At 42.3% G+C, this 23,617-nt stretch overlaps 1 protein-coding gene across 19 annotated transcripts in view; it reads right to left on the bottom strand.

The window, feature by feature from the left end:
• Positions 1-23,617, bottom strand: part of AAMDC (adipogenesis associated Mth938 domain containing) — a 97,076-nt gene that overhangs the window by 57,405 nt on the left and 16,054 nt on the right. For 9 of the 19 annotated variants that reach the window (XR_010141739.1, XM_054526068.2, XM_054526074.2 and 6 more), the window contains 2 exons: positions 19,841-19,882; positions 18,282-18,431 (listed from right to left, as the gene is read on the bottom strand). Coding sequence is in view for 18 of the 19 variants with exons in the window: in XM_054526068.2 (XP_054382043.1) it covers positions 18,282-18,413 (132 nt within the window). In the remaining variant the exon portion in view is untranslated. Of the gene's footprint in view, positions 1-18,281; positions 18,432-19,676; positions 19,883-21,974; positions 22,096-23,617 lie in introns of all 19 variants that reach the window. The other 10 variants (XM_054526070.2, XM_054526078.1, XM_054526071.2 and 7 more) reach the window with 4 other exon arrangements.

The following is a 23,617-nucleotide window of genomic DNA, read 5'->3' as shown; positions in this document are numbered from 1 at the left end:
GACCTTTGAGGGCCAGGCGGTTAACTGTCTCTTGGACAGTCTTCTCAGTCTTACTGAGGCCTTCTCAGTCTTACTCTCCTGTCCTGGACAACTATCCTCCAGATCTGTCACTATCAAAGGGGTCCTAGGACAGCCAGTCACTAGATACTTCTCTCTCAGCTACTAAGTTGTGACTGGGGAACTTTACTCTTTTCACATGCTTTTCTAATTATGCCTGAAAGCCCCACTCCCTTGTTAGGGAGAGACATTCTAGCAAAAGCAGGGGCTATTATACACCTGAACATAGGAGAAGGAACACCCTTTTGTTGTCCCCTGCTTGAGGAAGGAATTAATCCTGAAGTCTGGGCAACAGAAGGACAATATAGATGAGCAAAAAATGCCCATCCTGTTCAAATTAAACTAAAGGATTCCGCCTCCTTTCCCTACCAAAGGCAGTACCCCCTTAGACCTGAGGCCCAACAAGGACTCAAGAAAATTGTTAAGAACCTAAAAGCCCACGGCCTAGTAAAACCATGCAATAGCCCCTGCAATACTCCAATTTTAGGGGTATAGAAACCCAACAGACAGTGGACGTTAGTGCAAGATCTCAGGATTATCAATGAGGCCGTTGTCCCTTTATACCCAGCTGCACCTAACCGTTGTACTCTGCTTTCCCAAATACCAGAGGAAGCAGAGTGGTTTACAGTCTTGGACCTTAAGGATGCCTTTTTCTGCATTCCTGTACATCCTGACTCTCAATTCTTCTTTGCCTTTGAAGATCCTTCAAACCCAACGTCTCAACTCACCTGGACTGTTTTACCCCAAGGGTTCGGGACAGCCCCCATCTATTTGGCCAGGCATTAGCCCAAGACTTGAGCCAGTTCACACACCTGGACACTCTTGTCCTTTGGTACATGGATGATTTACTTTTAGCTGCCCTTTCAGAAACCTTGTGCCATCAAGCCACCCAAGCGCTCTTAAATTTCCTCGCCACCTGTGGCTACAAGGTTTCCAAACCAAAGGCTCAGCTCTGCTCACAGCAGGCTAAATACTTAGGGCTAAAATTATCCTAAGGCACCAGGGCCCTCAGTGAGGAATGTACCCAGCCCATACTGGCTTATCCTCATCCCAAACCCTAAGCAACTAAGAGGGTTCCTTGGCATAATAGGCTTCTGCCAAATATGGATTCCCTGGTATGGTGAAATAGCCAGGCCATTATATACACTAATTAAGGAAACTCAGAAAGCCAATACCCATTTAGTAAGATGGACACCTGAAGCAGAAGCAGCTTTCCAGGCCCTAAAGAAGGCCCTAACCCAAGCCCCAGTGTTAAGCTTGCCAACGGGGCAAGACTTTGTATATGTCACAGAAAAAACAGGGATAGCTCTAGGAGTCCTTACACATGTCCGAGAGACAAGCTTGCAACCTGTGGCATACCTGAGTAAGAAAACTGATGTAGTGGCAAAGGGTTGGCCTCATTGTTTATGGGTAATGGCAGCAATAGCAGTCTTAGTATCTAAAGCAGTTAAAATAATACAGGAAAGAGATCTTACTGTGTGGACATCTCATGATGTGAACGGCATACTCACTGCTAAAGGAGACTTGTGGCTGTCAGACAACTGTTTACTTAAATATCAGGCTCTATTACTTGAAGGGCCAGTGCTGCGACTGCGCACATGTGCAACTCTTAACCCAGCCACATTTCTTCCAGACAATGAAGAAACGATAGAACGTAACTGTCAACAAGTAATTGCTCAAACCTATGCCACTCGAGGGGACCTTTTAGAGGTTCCCTTGACTGATCCCGACCTCAACTTGTATACTGATGGAAGTTCCTTTGTAGAAAAAGGACTTCAAAACGCGGGGTATGCAGTGGTCAGTGATAATGGAATACTTGAAAGTAATCCCCTCACTCCAGGAACTAGTGCTCAGCTGGCAGAACTAATAGCCCTTACTCAGGCACTAGAATTAGGAGAAGGAAAAAGGGTAAATATATATACAGACTCTAAGTATGCTTACCTAGTCCTCTCTTTGCTACCTGATTGGTCGGGTGTGAGCTAATTGGGCTCATTAAAATGCTAATTAGGCAAAAACAGGAGGTAAAGAAATAGCCAATCATCTATCGCCTGAGAGCACAGCGGGCATTCGAGCCAGCATTCGAGCCGGCAATGGCAACCCTCTTTGGGTCTCCTCCCTTTGTATGGGAGCTCTGTTTTCACTCTATTAAATCTTGCAACTACAAAAAAAAAAAAAAAAAAAAGAATTGCTTAAACGCAGGAGGTGGAGGTTGTAGTGAGCCGAGATTGCGCAACTGCACTCCAGCCTGGGTGACAGAGCAAGAGTCTGTCTCAAAAAAAAAAAAAAAAAAAAATTGTATATATTAGCCAGGCATGGTGGCACACAACTGTAGTCTCAGCTACTCAGGAGGCTGACGCGACAGGATTGCTTGAGTCCAGGAGTTTGAGGTTATAGTGAAATATGATCATACCACTGTACTCCAGCCTGGGTCACCCTGTGAGGGACAGCATTAGGACAAATACCTAATGCATATGGGGCTTAAAACCTAGATGACGGCCAGGCACGGTGGCTCACGCCTGTAATCCCAGCACTTTGGGGGGCCAATGTGGGCAGATCACAAGGTCAGGAGTTCAAGACCAGCCTGGCCAATATGGTGAAACCCTGTCTCTACTAAAAATACAAAAATTAGCAGGGCATGGTGGTGCACACCTGTAGTCCCAGCTACTTGGGAGGCTGAGGCAGGAGAATCACTTGAACCCGGGAGGTGGAGGCTGCAGTGAGCCAAGATTGCACAAATGCCCTCCAGCCTGGGTGACAGAGCAAGACTCCATCTCAAAAAAACAAAACAAAACAAAACAAAACAACCCTAGTTGATGGGTTGATAGGTTGATGGGTACAGCAAACCATCATGGCACATGTATACCTATGTAACAAACCTGCATGTTCTGCACATGTATCCAAGAACTTAAAGTAAAATTTAAAAAAATAAATAAATGAAACAAAATAATCAGAGTCATAGGATCCAAGGCTTGGATGGATCTTAAATATCAATCTAGCCTCAACCAATTATATGACTTTAGAGCTTCCTACAAAAATAAACATTTATAGATATTCCTATAAAAATAAATATTTATAGATAGTGACAAATTGAAGAGCTCTTCCCATGATTCTACTCCAGCATTTTTTCCTACACTTCTACATCTAGACATATGTTTTTCCTGCCAGTAAGCTAGTTACCATTGTTTACCTGGGAAACTTCTCCTTCAAGAGTCAGGTCAAAGATCCCACTTTCTGTGAAGAATACCTCTAAGTGAGCTAGGCAGTCTTAGGTATTCCTTCCTCTCATTATTACCATTATACCTCTCTTGGTTCATCTACCGTGGCACTTATTACAATTATCTTTTTGCTTAATTCCTCTATAGAGCTTCTTGAAGGCAGAAAAGGTGATTTATCTTAAAGACAACGCCAGTAAGCAGACCCTACATATCCCTTAATGTTGGGTGATGATATATGCACTATTACTTCATAGTGAATTAATGATGCTACACATCCAAATTCATTTTTGGATGCTAGAATATTTGAGCTTAAATGAAGGATTCTAACATGCTCTGAGAAATCACCAGTCTGTCCTTTCATTCTTGGGAGCTTCCATCTTGTATTCTGTTTTCAACCTTGACTTCAGTAAAGAATGAAATATGGAATACTGACATGGTTTGGATTTGTGTCCCTGCCCAAATCTCATGTCGAACTGTAATCCCCAATGTTGGAGAAGGGGACTGGTGGGAGGTGAACGGATCATGGGGCCAGTATCCCCCTTGCTGTTCTCATGATAGTGAGTGAGAGCTGGTTGTTTAAAGTGTATAGCACCTCTCCACTTGCTCTCTTCCTCTTGCTCCAGCCATGTAAGATGTGCCAGCTTCCTCTTCACCTTCTGCCATGATAGTAAGTTTCCTGAGGCCTCCCCAGCTATGCTTCCTGTACAGCCTGTGGAACTGTGAGCCAATTAAAACTCTTTTCTCTAGAAACTAACCAGTCTCAGGTAGCTCTTTATAGCAATGCAAGAAGAGACTAATAAAGAAAATTGGTACCAGGAAGGGGGTATTGCTATAAAGGTACCTGAAAATGTGGAAGCAGCTATGGAACTAGGTAGTGGGCAGGGGGTGGAATAGTTTGAAGGGCTCAAAAGAAGAAAGGAAGATGAGGGCAAATTTGGAAATTCTTAGAGACCTGTTGAATGGTTGTGACCAAAATGCTGATTGTGATATGGACAGTGAAGTCCAGGCTGAGAAGGTCTCGGAGATGAGGAACTGATTGGGAACTAGTGTAAAGGTTACGTGTGCTATGCTTTAGCAAACAGACTGGGGGCATTGTGCCCCTGCCCTAGAGATCCGTAGAACTTTGAACTTGAGAGTGATGATTTAGGGTATCTGGTGGAAGACCTTTCTTCTTTTTTTTGAGACAGGGTGTCACTCTGTCACCCAGGCTGGAGTGCAATGGGGCAATCTCAGCTCACTGCAACTCTGCCTCCTGGGCTCAAGGAATCCCACTACCTCAGCCTCACAGGTAGCTGGGATTACAGATGCACACCACCACACACAGCTAATTTTTTGTGTTTTTGCTAGAGCCAGGGTTTTGCCATGTTGCCCAGGCTAGTCTTGAACTCCTGAGCTTAAGCAATCTGCTCACCTTGGCCCACCTGATAACCTTGGCCTCCCAAAGTGCTGGGATTACAGGGATGAGCCACTGCACTTGGCTGGTGGAAGAAGTTTCTAAACAGCAAAACACTCAAGACGTGGTCTGGCTGCTTCTAGCAGCCTATGCTCATCTTCTTGAGCAAAAAAAAAAAAAAAAAAAGAAAAAAGACATAAAACTGGAACTTACATTTAAAAGGGAAGCAGATTATAAAGGTTTGAAAAATTTGCAGCCTGGTCATGTGGCATAAAAGAAAAAAAAGGCTGGGCACGGTGGCTCACACCTGTAATCCCAGAACTTTGGGAGGCCGAGACGGGTGGATCATGAGGTTAGGAGATCGAGACCATCCTGGCTAACACGGTGACACCCCATCTCTACTAAAAATACAAAAAAAAAGAAAAAATTAGCTGGGTGTGGTGGCAGGCACCTGTAGTCCCAGCTACTTGGGAGGCTGAGGCAGGAGAATGGCATGAACCTGGGAGGTGGAGCTTGCAGTGAGCCGAGATCGCGCCACTGCACTCCAGCCTGGGCAACAGAGTGAGACTCTGTCTCAAAACAAAGAAAAAAAAACATTTTCAGGAGAGGAATTCAAGCCAGCTGTAGAAATTTGCATATGTAAAGAGGAGCCAAATATTCATAACTAAGATAATGGGGAAAATTCCTGGAAGGAATTTCAGAGACCTTCACAGTAGCTCCTCCCATCACAGGCCTGGAGGCCTAGGAGGAAATAATGGTTTTGTGGGACAGGTACAAGGCCTCACTGCTCTGTGCAGCCTCGGGTCATGGCACCCTGCATCATGGCCACTCCAGCTCTAGCTATGGTTAAAAGGGGCCAAGGTATAGCTCAGGCTGATGCTTCAGAGGGTGCAAACCATAGGCCTTGGTGGCTTCCATGAGGTGTTAAGCTGGTGGGTACACAGAGTGTGACAGTTGAGGCTTAGGAGCCTCTGCCTAGTTTTTAGAGGATGTATGGAAATGCCTGATGTCCAGGCAGAAGTCTGCTGGGGTTGCGTAGCCCTCATGGAAAACCTCTACAATAGCAGTATGGAGAGCAAATGTGGGGTTAGAGCCCCTGCACAGAGTCCCCACTGGGACAGTGGTTAATGGAGGTGTGAGAAGACGGCCACCATCCTCCAGACATGAGAATGGTAGATCCACCAACAGCTTGCACCATGCACCTGGAAAACCCGCAGGCACTCAATGCCAGCCCATGAAAGCAGCCACAGGGGTTGCACCCTGCAGAGCCACAGAGGCAGAGCTGCCCAAAGCCTTGGGAACCCACCCCTTGCATCAGTGTTACCTGGATGTGAGACATGGAGCCAAAGGATATTATTTTGGAGCTTTAAGTTTTAATTACTGCCCTGCTGGGTTTCAGACTTGCATGGGACTGTAGCTTCTTTGTTTTGGCTAATTTCTCACTTTTGGAATGGAAGTATTTAGCCAATGCCTATAACCCCATTGTATCTTGGAAGTAGCTAACTGTTTTTGATCTTACAGGCTCATAGGCAGAAGAGACGTGCCTTGTATTAGATGAGACTTTGGACTGTGGACTTTTCAGTTAATGCTGGAATGTGTTAAGAATTTGGAGGATAGCCGGGTGCGGTGGCTCACACCTGTAATCCCAGCACTTTGGGAGGCTGAGACGGGTGGATCACGAGGTGAGGAGATCGAGACCATCCTGGCTAACACGATGAAACCCCATGTCTACTAAAAATACAAAAAAAATTAGCCAGGTGTGGTGGCGGGTGCCTGTAGTCCCAGCTACTTGGGAGGCTGAGGCAGGAGAATGGCATGAACCTGGGAGGCGGAGCTTGCAGTGAGCCGAGATGGCACCACTGCACTCCAGCCTGGGCAACGGAGCGAGACTCTGTCTCAAAAAAAAAAAAAAAAAAAAAAAGATTTGGAGGACTGTTGGGAAGACATGGTTGTATTTATTTGTTTATTTTTTTGAGACGGAGTCTCACTCTGTCACTCAGGCTGGAGTGCAGTGGTGCAATCTCAGCTCACTGCCACCTCCACCTCCCGGGTTCAAGCGATTCTCCTGCCTCAGCCTACCAAGTAGCTGGGATTACAGGGGTGCACCACCATGCCTGGCTGATTTTTATATTTTTAGTAGAGACAGGGTTTCATCATGTTGGCCAGGCTGGTCTTGAACTCCTGACCTGAAGCAATCCACCCACTTTGGCCTCCCAAAGGGCTGGGATTACAGGGGTGAGCCACTGCCTGGCATGGCTGTAATTTGAAATGTGAGAAGGACTTGAGATTTGGGAGGGGCCAGATGCAGAATGATATGGTTTGGATTTGTGTCCCTGACCAAATCTCATATCAAATTATAATCCCCAGTGTTGGAGAAGGGGCCTGGTGTGAGGCCACTAGATGATGGGGCCAATATCCCCCTTGCTGTTCTCATGATAGTGAGTGAATTCTCATGAGTTCTGGTTGTTTAAAAGAATATAGCACCTCCCCACTCTCCTTCTGCCTCCTGCTCTGGCCATGTAAGACATGCCAGCTTCCTCTTTGTCTTCTGCCATGATTGTAAGTTTCCTGAGGCCTCCCTAGCAATGCTTCCTGTACAGCCTATGGAAACCTGAGCCAATTAAACCTCTTTTCTTTAGAAACTAACCAGTCTCAGGTAGTTCTTTACAGCAATGCAAGAACGGACTAATACAAATACTGTTCACTTTTACTAACAAATTTAAACATTTCTACATTTTAAAATTGGCCTTTTCATAAATTGTTAGTAATACTAAAATATGGTACAACCCCTAAAAAGGGGAATTTGGCAATATCTAACAAATCTACATTTACATTTACTCTTTAACCACAATCTCAGTTCTAAAAATTTACCCTGGATATACACTTTCAACAACACAAAAAAAAATGTACATGGTTATTCAATGTAGTATTGTTTATGGTACTAAAATATTGAAAGCAATCGAGTACCCATCCCTTAGGACTAAAGTCAATAAACAATATTACATTCACAAAATTGGTTACTATACAGTGGTAAAAAAGAAAAAGACATATCTCTATGAACTGATGTCCTGATTTTCTGTATATATTAAGTGAACAGAATTTAAAGAAGTAAGGCATGCTACCTTTTGTGTATGGAAAATGGGAAAAAAAGAAAAAAATTATTTATATATGTATATTTGTGTTTGCTTATTTTTTCCAGAAAAATACAAAAAAGGATAAACCAGAAACTAATACAAAATAATTATCTACATGGAGTGAGGTGGGAATGTGATGGAAGAGATAGGGAGGTGAATAAGACTTTCTAAGTGTATCTATGATATGGTTTGGATTTGTGTCCCTGCACAAATCTCATGTTGAATTGTAATCCCCAATGTTGGAGGAGGAACCTGATGGGAGGTGACTGGATCATGGATGTGGATATCTCTCTTGCTGTTCTGCTGATAGTGAACAGCAAGTAACTGTCATAGTTTGAAGTTTGAATTCTGAATCATGTAAATATTTTACATATTCAGAAAGTTAAAATCAAGACAGACAGGAAATGGGAGGCACCTCAAATTGTATGCCAACAGAAACAAATAAACCAAATTCCGTATGTCAAATTGACAACATTAAAAATGATCATTAATTTCAGTGACTTTTTCTTTCTTCTTCTTTTTTTTTTTTTTTTTTCTTTTTTTTTTTTTTGAGACAGTGTCTCATTCTGTTGGCCAGGCTGGAGTGAAGCTCACTGATGCAATCATGGCTCACTGCAGCCTTGACCTCCTAGGCACAAGTGATCCTCCCATCTCGTCCCTCGTCCTCCCAAAGTTCTGGGATTACAGATGTGAGCCACTATGGCTGCCCACAACTTACTTCCAAATTATTTAGTAAAAATAATTATGAGAAGGAGAGAAGAGGGCCACAGAGGGCTAGATAAAGCAAATGTGGCAGAATGTTAACAACTAGTGAATCTGAATTGATGGTATACAACTGTTTATTCTATTTCTTTTATAATTTGTTGTATCACAGTTTGAAAATTTTCAAAATTCAAGAAGTTCAACAGAGGCCTTTCTTACTTTGCTATAAAGAAATACCTGAGATGGTAATTTATAAACAAAAGAGGTTTAATTGGTTCACAGTTCTGCAGGCTGTACAAGCATGATGCCAGCATCTGCTTGCCTTCTGAGGAAGCCTCAGGGAGCTTTTACCCATAGCAGAAGGTGAAGTGGGAGTAGGCATGTCATATGATGAAAGCAGGAGCAAGGTTGGGGGAGGTACCACACACTTTTAAATAACCAGATCTCCTGACAGCTCACTCACTATCACCAAGATAGCACTAAGTTATTCATGAGGGAACTGTCCACATGACCCAATTACCTCCCACCAAGCCCCACCTCCAACATTGGGGATTACATTTCAACAAAAGATTTGGGTGGGGACAAATATCCAACTATATCAGCCTTCCACAACAACCAGCTTTAGAAGGTGAATAGGAAAACAAAAGCAAAAGCAAACAAAAACACAAGGAACAGCTAGGAACAGCTTATCAATCTTTCCTTAAGAAGAACTGTCCTGAGCAGAAGCAACTCTAGCCTGGTCAATTGTACAATTCTCTGAGAATCAACAAAAGTTATAGAGAACATTCTTGGGACACTGGGGAAATCTGAAGATAGACTGTATATTAGATATTATTGAATCGGCTGGGCACAGTGGCTCACGCCTGTAATCCCAGCACTTTGGGAGGCCGAGGCTGGTGGATCACGAGGTCAGGAGTTCAAGACCAGCCTGTCCAAGATGGTGAAACCCTGTCTCTACTAAAAATATAAAAATTAGCCGGGCGTGGTGGCACGTGCCTGTAATTCCTGCTACTCAGGAGGATGAGGCAGAGAATTGCTTGACCCCAGGAGGTGGAGGTTACAGTGAGCCGAGATCATGCCACTGCACTCCAGCCTGGGCCACAGAGCGAGACTCCATCTCAAAAAAAAAAAAAAAGATATTATTGTATCAATGAAAATATCCTTGTTTTTGATAATAGAATTGTAGTTATAGAGGAGAATATTCATGTCCTTAGGAGAGAAATACTGAAATATCCTATCTGTGATTTACTGTCAAATGACAGGGGGACAAAGTGTGTGTGTATGTGTGTGTGTGTGTGTGTATGTGTGTGTGTTTAGAGCGAGAAAAGAAACAAATATGGTAAAATGTTAACAAGTTGAGGATTTAGGTAAAGGATATATGGAAATGTATTATATTATTCATATAACTATTCTGTAGGTTTAACATTTTTCAAAATAAAAAGTTGGGGTAAACATTTCCATAGTTCCTTAGTTTTCTTTGTGTGGCTGCTAATTGGTTTTTCTTTAATTTTATGCTTATATTTTTATACCTTCATTCTTGACCCCTTTCAGTCTAACAAAAAGGACACATGAATGATGATCTATGCATGTTTCCATATAGAAAACTCTTCTATAATAAGATATTGCCTTAGGATAGAAATGAGCAAGGACAGTATAAAACAGAAGGAAAGTAGGGGCTTTAGAGAAAAAACAACTTATGCTCAAATTTTGGTTCCAAAAATTATTAGTTATGTGACCCTGGAAAAGTTATATTTGACTAGGTACATACTAGATGTTTTAATGACTGGTAAAGATTTTGGAGTTTATACTAATTATTATTTCAGGATACTGCTTGAAGACCTTAAATTTTCTTATGTTTCCATTCTGTAATCACTACAAAATCTGCTCTGTCCTTTTTTAAACTAATAAAAAAGGAATTATAACATTAACCTATCTCAGAGGGAATGTTAAAAAGGATAAAAACAGTTTGTTTAATGACATTTATAATGAAAATTTCAATTCAGCAAACATTTATTGAGTTCTTGCTTTACTGGCACTGTGTTAAATGCATAGTTCTTGCTAACCTTAGGGAGTTTACCACTTAGTGGGAGAAACAGATCCTCATTATAATACAAGTGAACTGTGTTAAGTGCTATAATAGAGGCACAGAGTATTAAATAATGGAAGGGAGTAAGCAGCTCATTCTCAGAAGGATTAAGAAAATGCTTCATAGAGGAGATAATGCAAAAGCCAAGAATAGAGGAATGTATAAGATTTCATCAGATACAGAAGGAAATAGTTTTAGCAAAGGTGCAGAGGAAAGAAAGATCATGACAGGTTTGGAAGATAAAAAGAATTTGATATGGAATAGCTAGGTCTTCAAATATGTGTTATGAAATATAGGAGAGTGAAAGGATAACTTGGAACTGCATCATTTAAAAAAAAAAACAAAAAAAAAAACAGATCCAGCACTTTGGGAGGCCAAGGCAAAAGGATCACCTGAGCCTAGGAGTTTGAACCAACCTAAGCAACAGAGTGAGACCCTGTCTCTACAAAATATTAAAAAATTAGGCCGGGTGCAGTGGCTCACGCCAGTAATCCCAGCACTTTGAGAGGCCGAGATGGGCAGATCACCTGAGGTCATGAGTTTGAGACAAGCCTGGCCAACATGGTGAAAGCCATCTTTACTAAAAATACAAAAGAAATTAGCCGGGCGTGGTCACACACACCAGTAATCCCAGCTACTCAGGAGGCTGAGGCAAGAGAATCGCTTGAACCCGGGAGTCAGAGGTTGCAGTGAGCCAAGGTCATGCCACTGCATTCCAGCCTGGGTGACAGAGCAATACTCTGTCTCAAAAAAATAATAAAAATAAAAATAAAAAATAAAAAATTAGCCAGGTATGGAGGCAATTGCCTGTGGTCCCAGCTACTCAGGAGGTTGAGGTGGGAGGAGCGCTTGAGCCTGGGGGATCAAGGCTACAGTGAACAATAATGGCGCCATTGCACTCCAGCCTGGGGGACCGAGTGAGACCCCATCTTTAAAAAAAAAAAAAAAAGGAGTACCACTTCAGGCCAGGAGTTTGAGACCAGCCTGAGCAACATAGACAGACTCTGTCTCTACAAAAAATAAAAATAAATTAGCCAGGCATTGTGGCACATGCTTCTTACTTCTAGCTAGTTGGGATGATAAGAGCAGGCTGGAGGATCGCTTGAATCTAAGAGGTTGAGGTTGCAGTGAGCTATGATTACAACCCTGCACTCCAGCTTGGGAGACAGTGTTGTGGATATAAGAGGAAACAATATGTAGTAGAAAGAAACAGGAAAGAAAGTTACAATCTGACCTGAGCTTACTGTTTGCTTTCACACGTTTCTAGCTCTGTGCCTACACAAGTTATATAACTTCTCTGTGCTTAAGTTTCTATAAAGAATGAGGTTGGCCAGGCATGGTGGCTCACACCTGTAATCCCAGCACTTTGGGAGGTCGAGGCAGACGGATCACTTGAGGTCAGGCGTTCGAGACCACCCTGGCCAACATGGTGAAACCCCATCTCTACTGAAAATACAAAAAAATTAGCCAAGTGAGGTGGTGGGTGCCTGTAATCCCAGCTACTCGGGAGGCTGAGGTAGGAGAATCGTTTGAACCTGGGAGGCAGTGTGCCAAGATCACGCCCTGCACTCCAGGCTAGGTGACAGAGAGAGACTCCGTCTCAAAAAAAAAAAAAGAATGAGGTTAATGGTAATATTAACTCATATGGTCTTATGTGGGAAAAATAGAAATATACAGCACTAAAGCCGTTTCTGAAGGGAAACGAATCTCTCAAGTGTGGAACCCGTGTAAGTTTGTGCTCCAGTATAACTTAAACCACAGTCTGGATAACCTTTATCAGACACATCACTGTCCCACATAAGTATCTTTGATGGTTAATTTTATGTGCCAGCTCAACTGGACCACAGACTGCCCAAATTAAATATTATTTCTGGGTGTGTCTGTGAGAATGTCTATGGATGAGGTTAGTATTTAAATTGGTGGACTTGGTAGACTACCCTCCCCTATGTTGGTAGGCATCATCCAATCCATTATGGGCCCGAAAAGAACATAAGGCAGAGGAAGGAGAATTTGCCTCTTTTTTTCTGCCTCACCATTTTAACTGGGACATCTCATCTCAATTTCTTCTGCTCTTGGACTGGGATTTAAACCTTCAGCTCCCAGGGTTTTTAGGACTTCAGACTTGCAGACAGCAGATCATGGACAAGTCAATTTCTTATAGTAAACCTGATTTTATATATATGTATCTCCTACTAGTTCTGTTTTTCTGGAGAACCCTGACTAATACACTAGCTAAAGTGGTTATGACTTATTAACTGAATACAATATAAACTCAGTTCTGCATATATAGATGCTCTATTAACCACACCACCACCTATTCTTCCCATTCTCCAACTTCACTCCGATGGAGCCATTTGGTTCAAGTAGGCTACATGATTTAAGGCTTCTTATTCCTCAGTTTTCTTTCATTCTGTCCCTTCTATATCTCCATGCCCTCCTATTCTTTTTACCAATCTAGGTATATTACATCCATTATGATCTAGGTTGGTAACTAACCAAACTCGGTGTCACGATCATCAATGAGTGCATGCAGTTCAAAACCAAGGCATAAACAAAGAATATGTGTTAGGGCTCTCTTTCTATGTGGGGCCTAATTTTGTAGGCATAACTGTTTACAATGCAGAACAATGTGATAGACTATACAACCTACAAAGTTTCCTTAAACCAAATGCCAGATAAAAATAAACATCCTCTGAAATACATACCTGAGCTTGCAGAAAGGAAAGGGAAATTCCCAAAGGCCAAAGTGAAGGGGGAGTTGGAAATCAAAATGGTGAACTGATATTGAAGTTACCCTGAGGCACTGCCATTCTCAATGTCTTGCATTTTATCACACATTCTGAGACCCAAAAATTCCATCCCTTGGCAAATGAAAAAGATGAGGAAAGCTTTCTGCTCAGTCATGGCTCTAGAGGGGAAAAATGTCTTCCCTGATAATTTATAACCACAAACCTGCTCATACATCAGTTTGGGGTTCAAATTTACACTATCAGCTCAGTTTTGGAAGCCATCAGTCAAAAAATTAAAAGTGATCCCAGATTGAGAGTAACACAGGATACAGAAAAGAAGCAAATATGAATCTTCCTTTATGGGACAGATCCCAAATGGCATAGTCTGATTATTCAGGGTTCCTACAAATAAAGTTCTAAAAAAAATTGTCAACTTAGAATACAAGACAAATTAAAATTAAAAAACAAGGACCTTTTCAGACAAATAAAAACTGGGAGAGATCACCAAGAAATCCTTACTGAAAGAATTTCTAAAGGATACTATTTTCTTTTTATGAGATGGAGTTTCACTCTTGTTACCCAGGATGGAGTGCAATGGCGTGATCTCGGCTCACCGCAACCTCCACCTCCCGGGTTCAAGCGATTCTCCTGCCTCAGCCTCCCAGGTAGCTGGGATTACAGGCATGTACCACCACACCTGGCTAATTTTGTATTATTAGTAGAGACAGGGTTTCTCCACGTTGGTCAGGCTGCTCTCGAACTCCCAACCTCAGGTGATCCGCCCGCCTCAGCCTCCCAAAGTTGAGGAGACGACGGGGTTTCACCATGTTGGCCAGGATGGTATCAATCTCCTGGCCTAAAATGAGCTGCCCGCCTTGGCCTCCCAAAGTGCTGTGATCACAGGCGCGAGCCACCGCGCCCAGCTGAGTACTGATTTTTCTAAAAGAAGAAATTGACCTCAAAAGATCTAAATTACAAAAATGAATAATAAGAAAGGCAACTGGTAGGCACATGGGTAAATCTAAACACCTGATTCCAGCAATGTAAAGAAATCTAAGTCAAATCATTAGCTCATCACTAAGGTAAATTAGCAGACCTCAGAAGCCACAAACAAAGAATACAGACTTTATAGAACCACATAGGAACAAATAACTGCAAAAAATAGCAACAACAAACCCTCAGAATGGAAGGGGGAGTTGATTTCCAGTGTTGCCACATTATATTATATAAAATGTCCAGTTCTCAAAAAAAAATTGAGAAATATAAACAAAACAACAAAGACATTAAGAAAGAAAGAAAAAGAAAGGCAGGTCCATATGGGGATTGGGGGAAGCGGACAGTAGAAACTATCCCAGAGGAAGCCCAGACACTGGACTTGCAGAGAAAGACTGTAAATCAGCGATTTTAAATATGTAATAGGAGACAAAGGAAACCATGTTCAAAAGAACTAAAGGAAAGTATAACAATATCTTACCAAATAAAAAATATCAATAAAGAAATATAAATTGTTAAAAATAACCAAACAGAAATTCTGGGCCAGGTGTGGTGGCTCACGCCTATAAACCCAGCACTTTGGGAGGCCAAGGTGGGTGGATCACTTGAGGTCAGGAATTTGAGACCAGCCTGGCCAACTTGAGGTCAGGAATTTGAGACCAGCCTGGCCAACATGGTAAAACCCTGTCTCTACTAAAAATACAAAAAGAGCTGGACATAGTGGAGTGCACCTGTAATCCCAGCTACACAGGAGGCTGAGGCAGGAGAATTGCTTGAACCTGGGAGGCAGACGTTGCAGTGAGCCGAAATTGTGCCACGGCACTCCAGCTGTGGTGACAGAGCAATAGTCTATCCCCCCACCAAACAAAAAAAGAAAAGAAAAAGAAATTCTGGAGCTGGAAAGTACAATGATGGAAATAAAAATGTCACTACAGGGGCTCAAGAGCAGATAAGAATCAACAAAATTGAAAATAGGTCAGTTGAGATTATCCAGTCTGAGACAAAGGAAAGAAAAAAAATGAAGACAAAGAATATAGACTCAGAGACCTGTAGGACACCCTAATGGCCACCAATATATTCATAATGGGGGTCACAAGAAAAGGGAGATAGGAGTAGAAAGAATACTTGAAGAAATAATGGCTCTAAACTTCCCCAAATTTGATTAAAAAAAACAATAATCTACATCTTCATGAAGCTCAATAAATTCCAAGTAGGACAAACTCAAAGATATCCATACCTAGACATATCATAGTTAAATTACTATGATGTGTTTTGAAAGCAGTTAGAGAGAAGCAACTCAACAAGTCCAAGGGAGCTCTAATAATGCTAATGGTTGATTTATCATTAGAAACCAATGAAGCCAAAAGATGGTGGGATGGCATATTGAAAGTGCTAAAAGAGAAAGACTATTGATCAAGAAATCTATATCTAACAAACTATTCTTCAAAAATGAAGGATCTACTTCCATCATTACATCATGAGGAGCTCCACTGACCCACTCCTATGTGAAAATTTATTAATAATAACAACAACAAAGAAAAACCCAAACCAAGAACTCAACAAAACAACAACAACAAAACCCCTAAAGCCTCTGGAAATGGTCCTAAGAGCAAATACCCAATGAATAAATGTGTATTCAAGAAAATCTGGCTGGGCATGATGGCTCATGCCTGTAATCTCAGCATTTTGGGAGGCCAAGGTGGGAGGATATCTTGGGGTCAGGAGTTCAAGACCAGCCTGGGCAATGTGGTGAGACCTCATCTTTATAAAAACTAAAAAAAATAAGCCAGATATGATTGCATGCCTGTGGTCCTTGCTACTCAGGAGGCTGAGAGAGGAAGATCCCTTTCGCCCAGGTGGTGTAGACTGCAGTGAGCCATGATCTCACGACTGCACTCTAGCCTGGACGACAGAGGGAGACTGTCTCCAAAAAAAAAAAAACAAAAAAAGAGAGAAAGAAAGAAAAAAGCGTAAAAAAAAAAATTTGCTGCAATGACCTTAATATGTGTGTCCCTTAAAAATGTATATATTGGCTGGACGCAGTAGCTCACACCTGTAATCCCAGCACTTTGGGAGGCCAAGGTGGGCGGATCACGAGGTCATGAGATTGAGACCATCCTGGCCAACATGGTGAAACCCCATCTCTACTAAAAATACAAAAAATTAGCTGGGCATGGTGGCATGTGCCTGTAGTCCCAGCTATTCGGAAGGCTTGAGGCAGGAGAATCGCTTGAACCTGGGAGGCAGAGGTTGCAGTGAGCCGAGATTGCACCACTGCACTCCAGCCTGGGTGACACAGCGAGATTCCGTCTCAAAAAAAAAAAAAAAAAAAAAGTATATATTGAAACTCTAATCCCAATGTGATGTTATTTAGAGGTGGGGCCTATAGGAGGTAACTGGTCCTAAGGGTAAAGCCCTCATGAATGAGATTAGTGCCCTTATAAGAAGCCCAAAAGCTAGCTACCTCTCTTTCCACCACATAGGATACAAAGAGAAGTTGGTTGTCTGCAAACTGGAAGAGGGCTGATACGGTTTGGCTGTGTCCCCACCCAAATCTCATCTTAGATTGTAACTCCCACAATTCCTGCATATTGTGAGAGGAACTCGGTGGGAGGTGATTGAATTATGGGGTGGGTCTTTCCTGTGCTGCTCTCATGATAGTGAATGAGTCTCATGAGATCTGATGGTTTTAAAAAACGAGAGTTGCTCTGCACAAGCTCTCTTTGCCTGCCACCATCCATGTAAGACGTGACTTGCTCCTCCTTGCCTCCTGCCATGATTGTGAGGCCTCCCCAGCCATGTGGAACTGTAATTCCATTAAACCTCTTTTTCTCCCCAGTCTCAGTTATGTCTTTATCGGCAGTGTGAAAATGAACTAATACAAGGACCAGAACCTGACCATGCTGGCATCCTAATCTCATACTTTCAGTCTCCAGAACTGTGAGAAATAAATGTTTATTATTTAAGGCACTCAGTCTATGACAATTTTTTTTATAGAAGCCAGAACTCATTGAGATATTTGGTAAGACAGGTAAGAATCTGTGCACATGTACAGTGCAGGCGTCAAGATAAATGCCTCCCTGCCCCATCCCCATTGTGAGACAGAGACTACTCTCCAGACTGCCGTAGCCAAGAACACAAGACTCTTTCTCCCCTCAGCATCTAGCTGGAAGGCTTCCTTCCCAGGAGGAGCAGGACTTTAGTGCCTCTCATCCTGCCCCCATCTTTCTGTTGTTGAGGCTACATCCCAGGTGAGCGGGGTCAAAAGGTAGAGGCTCCCTTGTTTTGCCCAACTTACACTCATGGAAAGGAGGCTCTACCTTGGGCATGGCACACTGAGAACACTTGAGGAAATGCAGGGAAATGCAAATCAAAACCGCAATGAGAACAACACTTCACACCTAATAAGATGGTTCTAATAAAAACAAAACAATGAAAAGAACAATGTGTTGAGGAGGAATGTGGAAAAACTGGTGGAGATGTAAAATGGTGCAGGTGCCTTGGAAGATAGTCTGGCAGTACCTCAAAAGGTTAAACACTATATAACCCAGAAATCCACTCCTAGGAACACACATATCTGAATGATGTAATTTATAGAAAACATCCAGAATAGGCATATCTATAACAACAGAAAGTAGATTAATCATTTCTAGGGGCTAGGACCGGTAGTGAATGGGCACTGACTGGTAGTGGTTATGTGGTTCCTTTCTGAGGTGATAAATATATTCTGGAACTAACAGTGGTAACTGTTGTACAAGTTTATGAATATAAGTCACTATAATGTCACTACAGGGGCACTGAATATAAGAAGTCCATTGAATTGCATACTTTAAAAGGGTGAATTTAATGGTATATGAACTATATCTCAAAAAGACACAAGAGAAATAGTTTTTCACTTAGTCATTGCAGCTTAGGAAGTTGGAAATCACTTGGTCAGCCTCATGTAGTGTCAACCAAAGACTAATATCTTACCTCAGTTCCTGTTTCTCTCCAATCCCAAGTCCGACTGCCCCCTGGCCATACTTTGCAGTCCTTATAGGTTGTATTAGAGCCTTTTACTTTCATTTGCCCCCATGATAAGGAAGCAATTTCAGGGGAAGTCATAAGGAACTTCACTGAAATCTGAAATTAAAAGAAAAATATACTAAATCAGTTATAAGGTAAGGCTGAAACGGTTTCAAAATACAGTGATAGTAAGCCCTGATTCTCCATGACTTAAGAAGCATCTTTTCATTTACGTGGTTGTCACTTCTTCTTTAGAGGTCTAAAAAGTAACTATTATTCTTGGAATCCTGAATTATCCAACCATAGAAACCAGATACTGCAATTACTTATCAGACTCCAGAGGGAATCCTTACGATATTTTTGAGAGATAAAATTAAGAGATGAAGATTTACTTCAGCATGATGGAGTGAGGTTGACATATTCTCTCCCCAAGAAGAAACTATAAAGCTAGAAAAAAACTGTCAAAACCAAAAATTTGTCACTCTAGAAATAAAATTAAAGGCATATACCACAATCAGAGAAATGCTTATTCATGAAGATCGCTGAATTTCAGATAAGGACAACAATTTTTTTTTTGTTGTTCTTGCCTGGAACAACCCCCATTCCACCACTCTAGTTCTGTTGTAAGTGAAGTTCAAATAGGTTGGGGCAGGACATGAAAATGAACAGTCTTGCCGCCATGGCCAAAGGAGGCTTACTTGAGTTGGAGCCATTATCAGTTTAAACAGATGATCTCAGTGGCAAGCAAACATGGATAGAAGGTGGCTCTGCTTGCCTTATGTTGCCTTTTATTTGGGGCAAGCAATGGATTGGCAAACTAGGTGGGATTTAACAGGAATTTCCCAGGGATGACACAGCCACAGGGGGCTTTATAAGCTCTCTACATATCCCAAGTGGACCAGAGGCTGCAAGGATATGCATCAAAGACTTGGAAGATAGACCCAAGACACCCAAACATTCTGGGCTGATGGATCCTCAGCACATAAAAGAAGGTTCAAGAGGGGCTTGCAGAATGTAAAAGCCAGTGAAGACATACAACAGCTGGACTTTGAACGCACTCCCCCGTACACACAGTGATCCATCAGTAGAGAGAGAAAGTCTTACTGGCTCAAGGTGTTCGAGCCAAATGTTTAATTAATGTTTGGCTGAACACTAAGCTATATACACACCAAGGAGAACCTTAGGAAACCGGGTTTAAGAATAAAATCAAGGAAAAAACCCTAACAGAACAGAGACTTCAGTAGACACATATTGCATGGGAGAATTCATAGATTTAGTTTAGTGCTATGGTTTGAATGACTGCACCCTTCCAAACTCATGTTTAAATTTAACTGCCATTATAACAACATTAAGAGGTGGGACCTTTAAGACCTGATTAGGCCATGAGGGTTCCGCCCTCATGAATAGATTATGCTGTTATTGCAGGAGTAGTAGGTTCATTATAAAAGGGCAGGTATGGCCCTCTCTTTGCGCTTCCACCATGTGATGACTTCCACCATAGGATGATGCAGCAAGAAGGCTCTCACCAGATACGAGCCAACTGGTCTTGGACTTCCCAGCCTCCAGAACTGTGAGAAAAAAAATTATTTTCATTATAAATTTTAAATTACCCAGTTTCAGGTATTCAGTTATAGGAGCACAACATGGATTAAGCACAAAATGGATTAAGACATTTAGTATAGGCAAACGGCTAAACCCACACACACAAATAAACAAAAGAACAACTTTCAGGGGGAAAAGTTGTTTCCCCAGGCTGGATGCCATCCACACTGTCCTACAATATGTTATCTAAAATGTCACTCTTCAACAAAAAATTACAAGGCATGCAAATAAACAAAAACTATGACCCACACTTAGTAAACTGAAACTGTTATCTGGAGCTGGGTGTGGTGGCTCATGCCTGTAATCCCAGCACATTGGGAGGCCAAGGTGGGAGTTTCACTTGAGGCCAGAATTTCAAGACCAGCCTGGGCAACATAGGGATACCTAGTTTCTTCTATGTTTTTATTAGAATTTTATTTTTCTAATAGAAATACATTAAACACTTTTTTTTCTTTTGAGATGGAGTCTGGCTCTGTTGCCCAGGCTGGAGTGCAGTGGCGTGATCTTGGCTCACTGCAACCTCCACCTCCAGGGTTCAAGTGATTATCCTGCCTCAGCCTCCCAAGTAGCTGGGATTACAGGCGTGCGCCACCATGCCCGGCTAATTTTTGTATTTTTGGTGGAGACAGGGTTTCACTATGTTGGCCAGGCTGGTCTTGGTCTCCTGACCTCAGGTGATCCACCTGCCTTGGCCTCCCAAAGTGCTGGGATTACAGGCGTGAGCCACTTAAAGATACTTTTAATTTAAAAGGTACTAAACAGTAGAAAGTGAAAGTTTCCTTGCTCCCATGAACCCCAGATACCTAGTTTTCGTGTTTCTTTTCAAAGGTATATTGTGCATTAATCATTCAAATCCCTGGGTGTTGTGTGTGTGTGTGTTTACTGTCCCCCTCTCCATACTCTAATATTACACAAATGATAACATGCTATCAACCCTGGTCTTTATTTTGCATTTTTGCTTTCTATTATCTTGGAAATTGTTATATGTATGTAACATCTTTTTTACGTTCCAGGATACATGTGTAAAACATGCAGGTTCGTTACATAGGTACATGTGTGCCATGGTGGTTTGCTGCACCTATCAACCCATCACCTAGGTATTAAGCCCCACATGGATTAGCTATTTATCCTGATGCTCTCCCTCCCCCGACCCCCACCAGCAAGGCCCAGTGTGTGTTGTTCCCCTCCCTGTGTCCATGTGTTCTCATTGTTCAGCTCCCACTTATAAGTGAGAACATGTGGTGTTCAGTTTTCTGTTCCTGTGTTAGTCTGCTGAGGATAATGGCTTCCAGCTCCATCCGTGTCCCCACAAAGGACATGATCTTGTTCCCCTTTATGGTTGCATAGTATACCATGGTGTAGAGGTACCACATTTTCTTTATCCAGTCTATCACTGATGGGCATATGGGTTGATTCCATGTCTTTGCTATTGTAAACAGTGCTGCAATGAATATATATGTGTGCATTTCTCTTTATAACAGAATGATTTATATTCCTCTGGGTATATACCCAGTAATGGGATTGCTGGGTCAAATGGCATTTCTAGTTCTAGGTCTTCGAGGAATTGCCCCACTGTCTTCCACAAAGGTTGAACTAATTTACATTCCCACCAATAGTGTAAAAGCATTCCTATTGGGAGACCCGGTTTCTACAAAAATAAAAAATAAAAAATAAAAGCCAGGTGTGTTGGCTTTGCACCTATAGTGCTAGCTATTCAGGAGGCTGAGGCAGGAGGATCACTTGAGCCCATGAGTTTGAGGCTGCAGTGAGCAATGATCTTGCCACTATACTCCAGCCTGGGTGACTGAGCAAGACCCTGTCTCCAAAAATTAATTAATTAATTAAAAAAGAAACTGTATCTGAGTAATTGAGTATTCTCAGAAGTCTGACATTTAGCAAAGACATCAAAGAAAGTAGTATAAGGGAAATAAGGCACAGAGAAATAAACAAAAATATGGTAACAATGACTCAGCAAATACAGAATCTCAATAAGGAAACATTTCAAAAAGGAATAAAATGGAAATTCTAGCACTGGTAAGCACAGTAAGTAAAAGGTACTTGTATTGCCGGGCGTGGTGGCTCACGCCTGTAATCCCAGCAGTTTGGGAGGCCGAGGCAGGCAGATCACGAGGTCAGGAGATCGAGACCATCCTGGTAACACGGTGAAACTCCGTCTCTACTAAAAATACAAAAAATTAGCCGGGTGCGGCGGCAGGCACCTGTAGTCTCAGCTACTCGAGAGGCTGAGGCAGGAGAATGGCGTGAACCTGGGAGGCACAGCTTGCAGTGAGCCCAGATAGTGCCACTGCAGTCTGGCCTGGGCGAAAGAGCGAGACTCTGTCTCAAAAAAAAAAAAAAAAAAAAAAGGTACTTGTATCAGTCAGGGTTATCCAGAGAAACAGAAGCAGATGACTATAAATATTGACAGACTTGTTTCAAAAAAGTGGCTCACAAAATTTTGGAGGCTGGCAAGTCCAAAATGTGTAGATAATACTGGTAAGCTGCTCACCCTTGGGCAAGAGTTGTTATGGTACTGAGGCAGTATTTCTTCTTCAAGGAAACATCAGTTTTGCTTGGACTTTAAACTGATTGGAAGAGGCCAACTCAGTGTATCAAGGATAATCTCATATATACACTAGTCTACTGACTGTAGATGTTAACCATATCTACAAGGTATGTTCACAGCAACACTTAGATTAGTATTTGATTAAATAACTTCGTACTATAACCTTACCACGTTGACACATAAAACTAACAGTCACAGTCTACCTCTTGTCAATTTGGCACCTATATGTGTCTCCTTTAACCATATTTAATCTCCAATAAAGACGATTAGAGAGTCTTACTTCTGATTAACATTAATAACTAATAACCCATTTTTGCAAGTTCAACTTATTATTAATATCAAAGAGACAGGGTCTCATTCTTTCATCCAGTCTGGAGTGCAGTAGCGTGATCTTAGCTCACTGCAACCTCAAGCCCCTGGGCTCCAGTGATCTTCCCACCTCAAGCTAGTTCCTAGCTGGAACTAGAGGTGTGTGCCACCACGTCCGGCTAATTTTGTAATTTTTTTTTTTTTTAGAGCCAGGGTCTCACTATGTTGCCCATGTTGGTCTCCAAATCCTGGTCTCAAGCAATCTATCTTCTCTCCTCAGCCTCCCAAGTGCTTGCATTATAGGCATGAGCCACTGTGCCCAGGCTCAATTTCTGAATGTCCATCTAAAAAATAAGTACCAGAGGGCTGGGCATGGTGGCTTACACCTGTAATCCCAGCACTTTGTATGGCCAAAGCAGGTGGATCGCTTGAGGTCAGTAGTTCAAGACCAGCCTGGCCAACATGGTGAAACCCTGTCTCTACTAAAAATACAAAAATTAGCCAGGCGTAGTGATGCACGCCTGTAGTCCCATCTACCCGGGATGCTGAGACAGGAGGCGGAGGTAGCAATGAGCCAAGATCGCACCACTGCACTCCAGCCTGGGTGACAGAGCGAGACTCCATCTCAAAAACAAACAAACAAACAAAAACCAAAGGGATGGGCGCAGTGGCTCACATCTGTGATGCCAGCATTTTAGGAGGCCGAGGCAGGCGGATCACGAGGTCAGGAGTTAAAGACCAGCCTGGCCAATGTGGTGAAACCCTCTCTCTACTAAAAATAACAAAAATTAGCGGGGTGTGGTGGCGGGTGCCTGTAATCCCAGCT

The sequence above is a fragment of the Pongo abelii genome, chromosome 9 (genome assembly GCF_028885655.2).
Source record: "Pongo abelii isolate AG06213 chromosome 9, NHGRI_mPonAbe1-v2.0_pri, whole genome shotgun sequence".
In the NCBI taxonomy this organism is placed as follows: domain Eukaryota; kingdom Metazoa; phylum Chordata; class Mammalia; order Primates; family Hominidae; genus Pongo; species Pongo abelii.
This window is presented reverse-complemented; position numbering and strand designations above follow the sequence as displayed.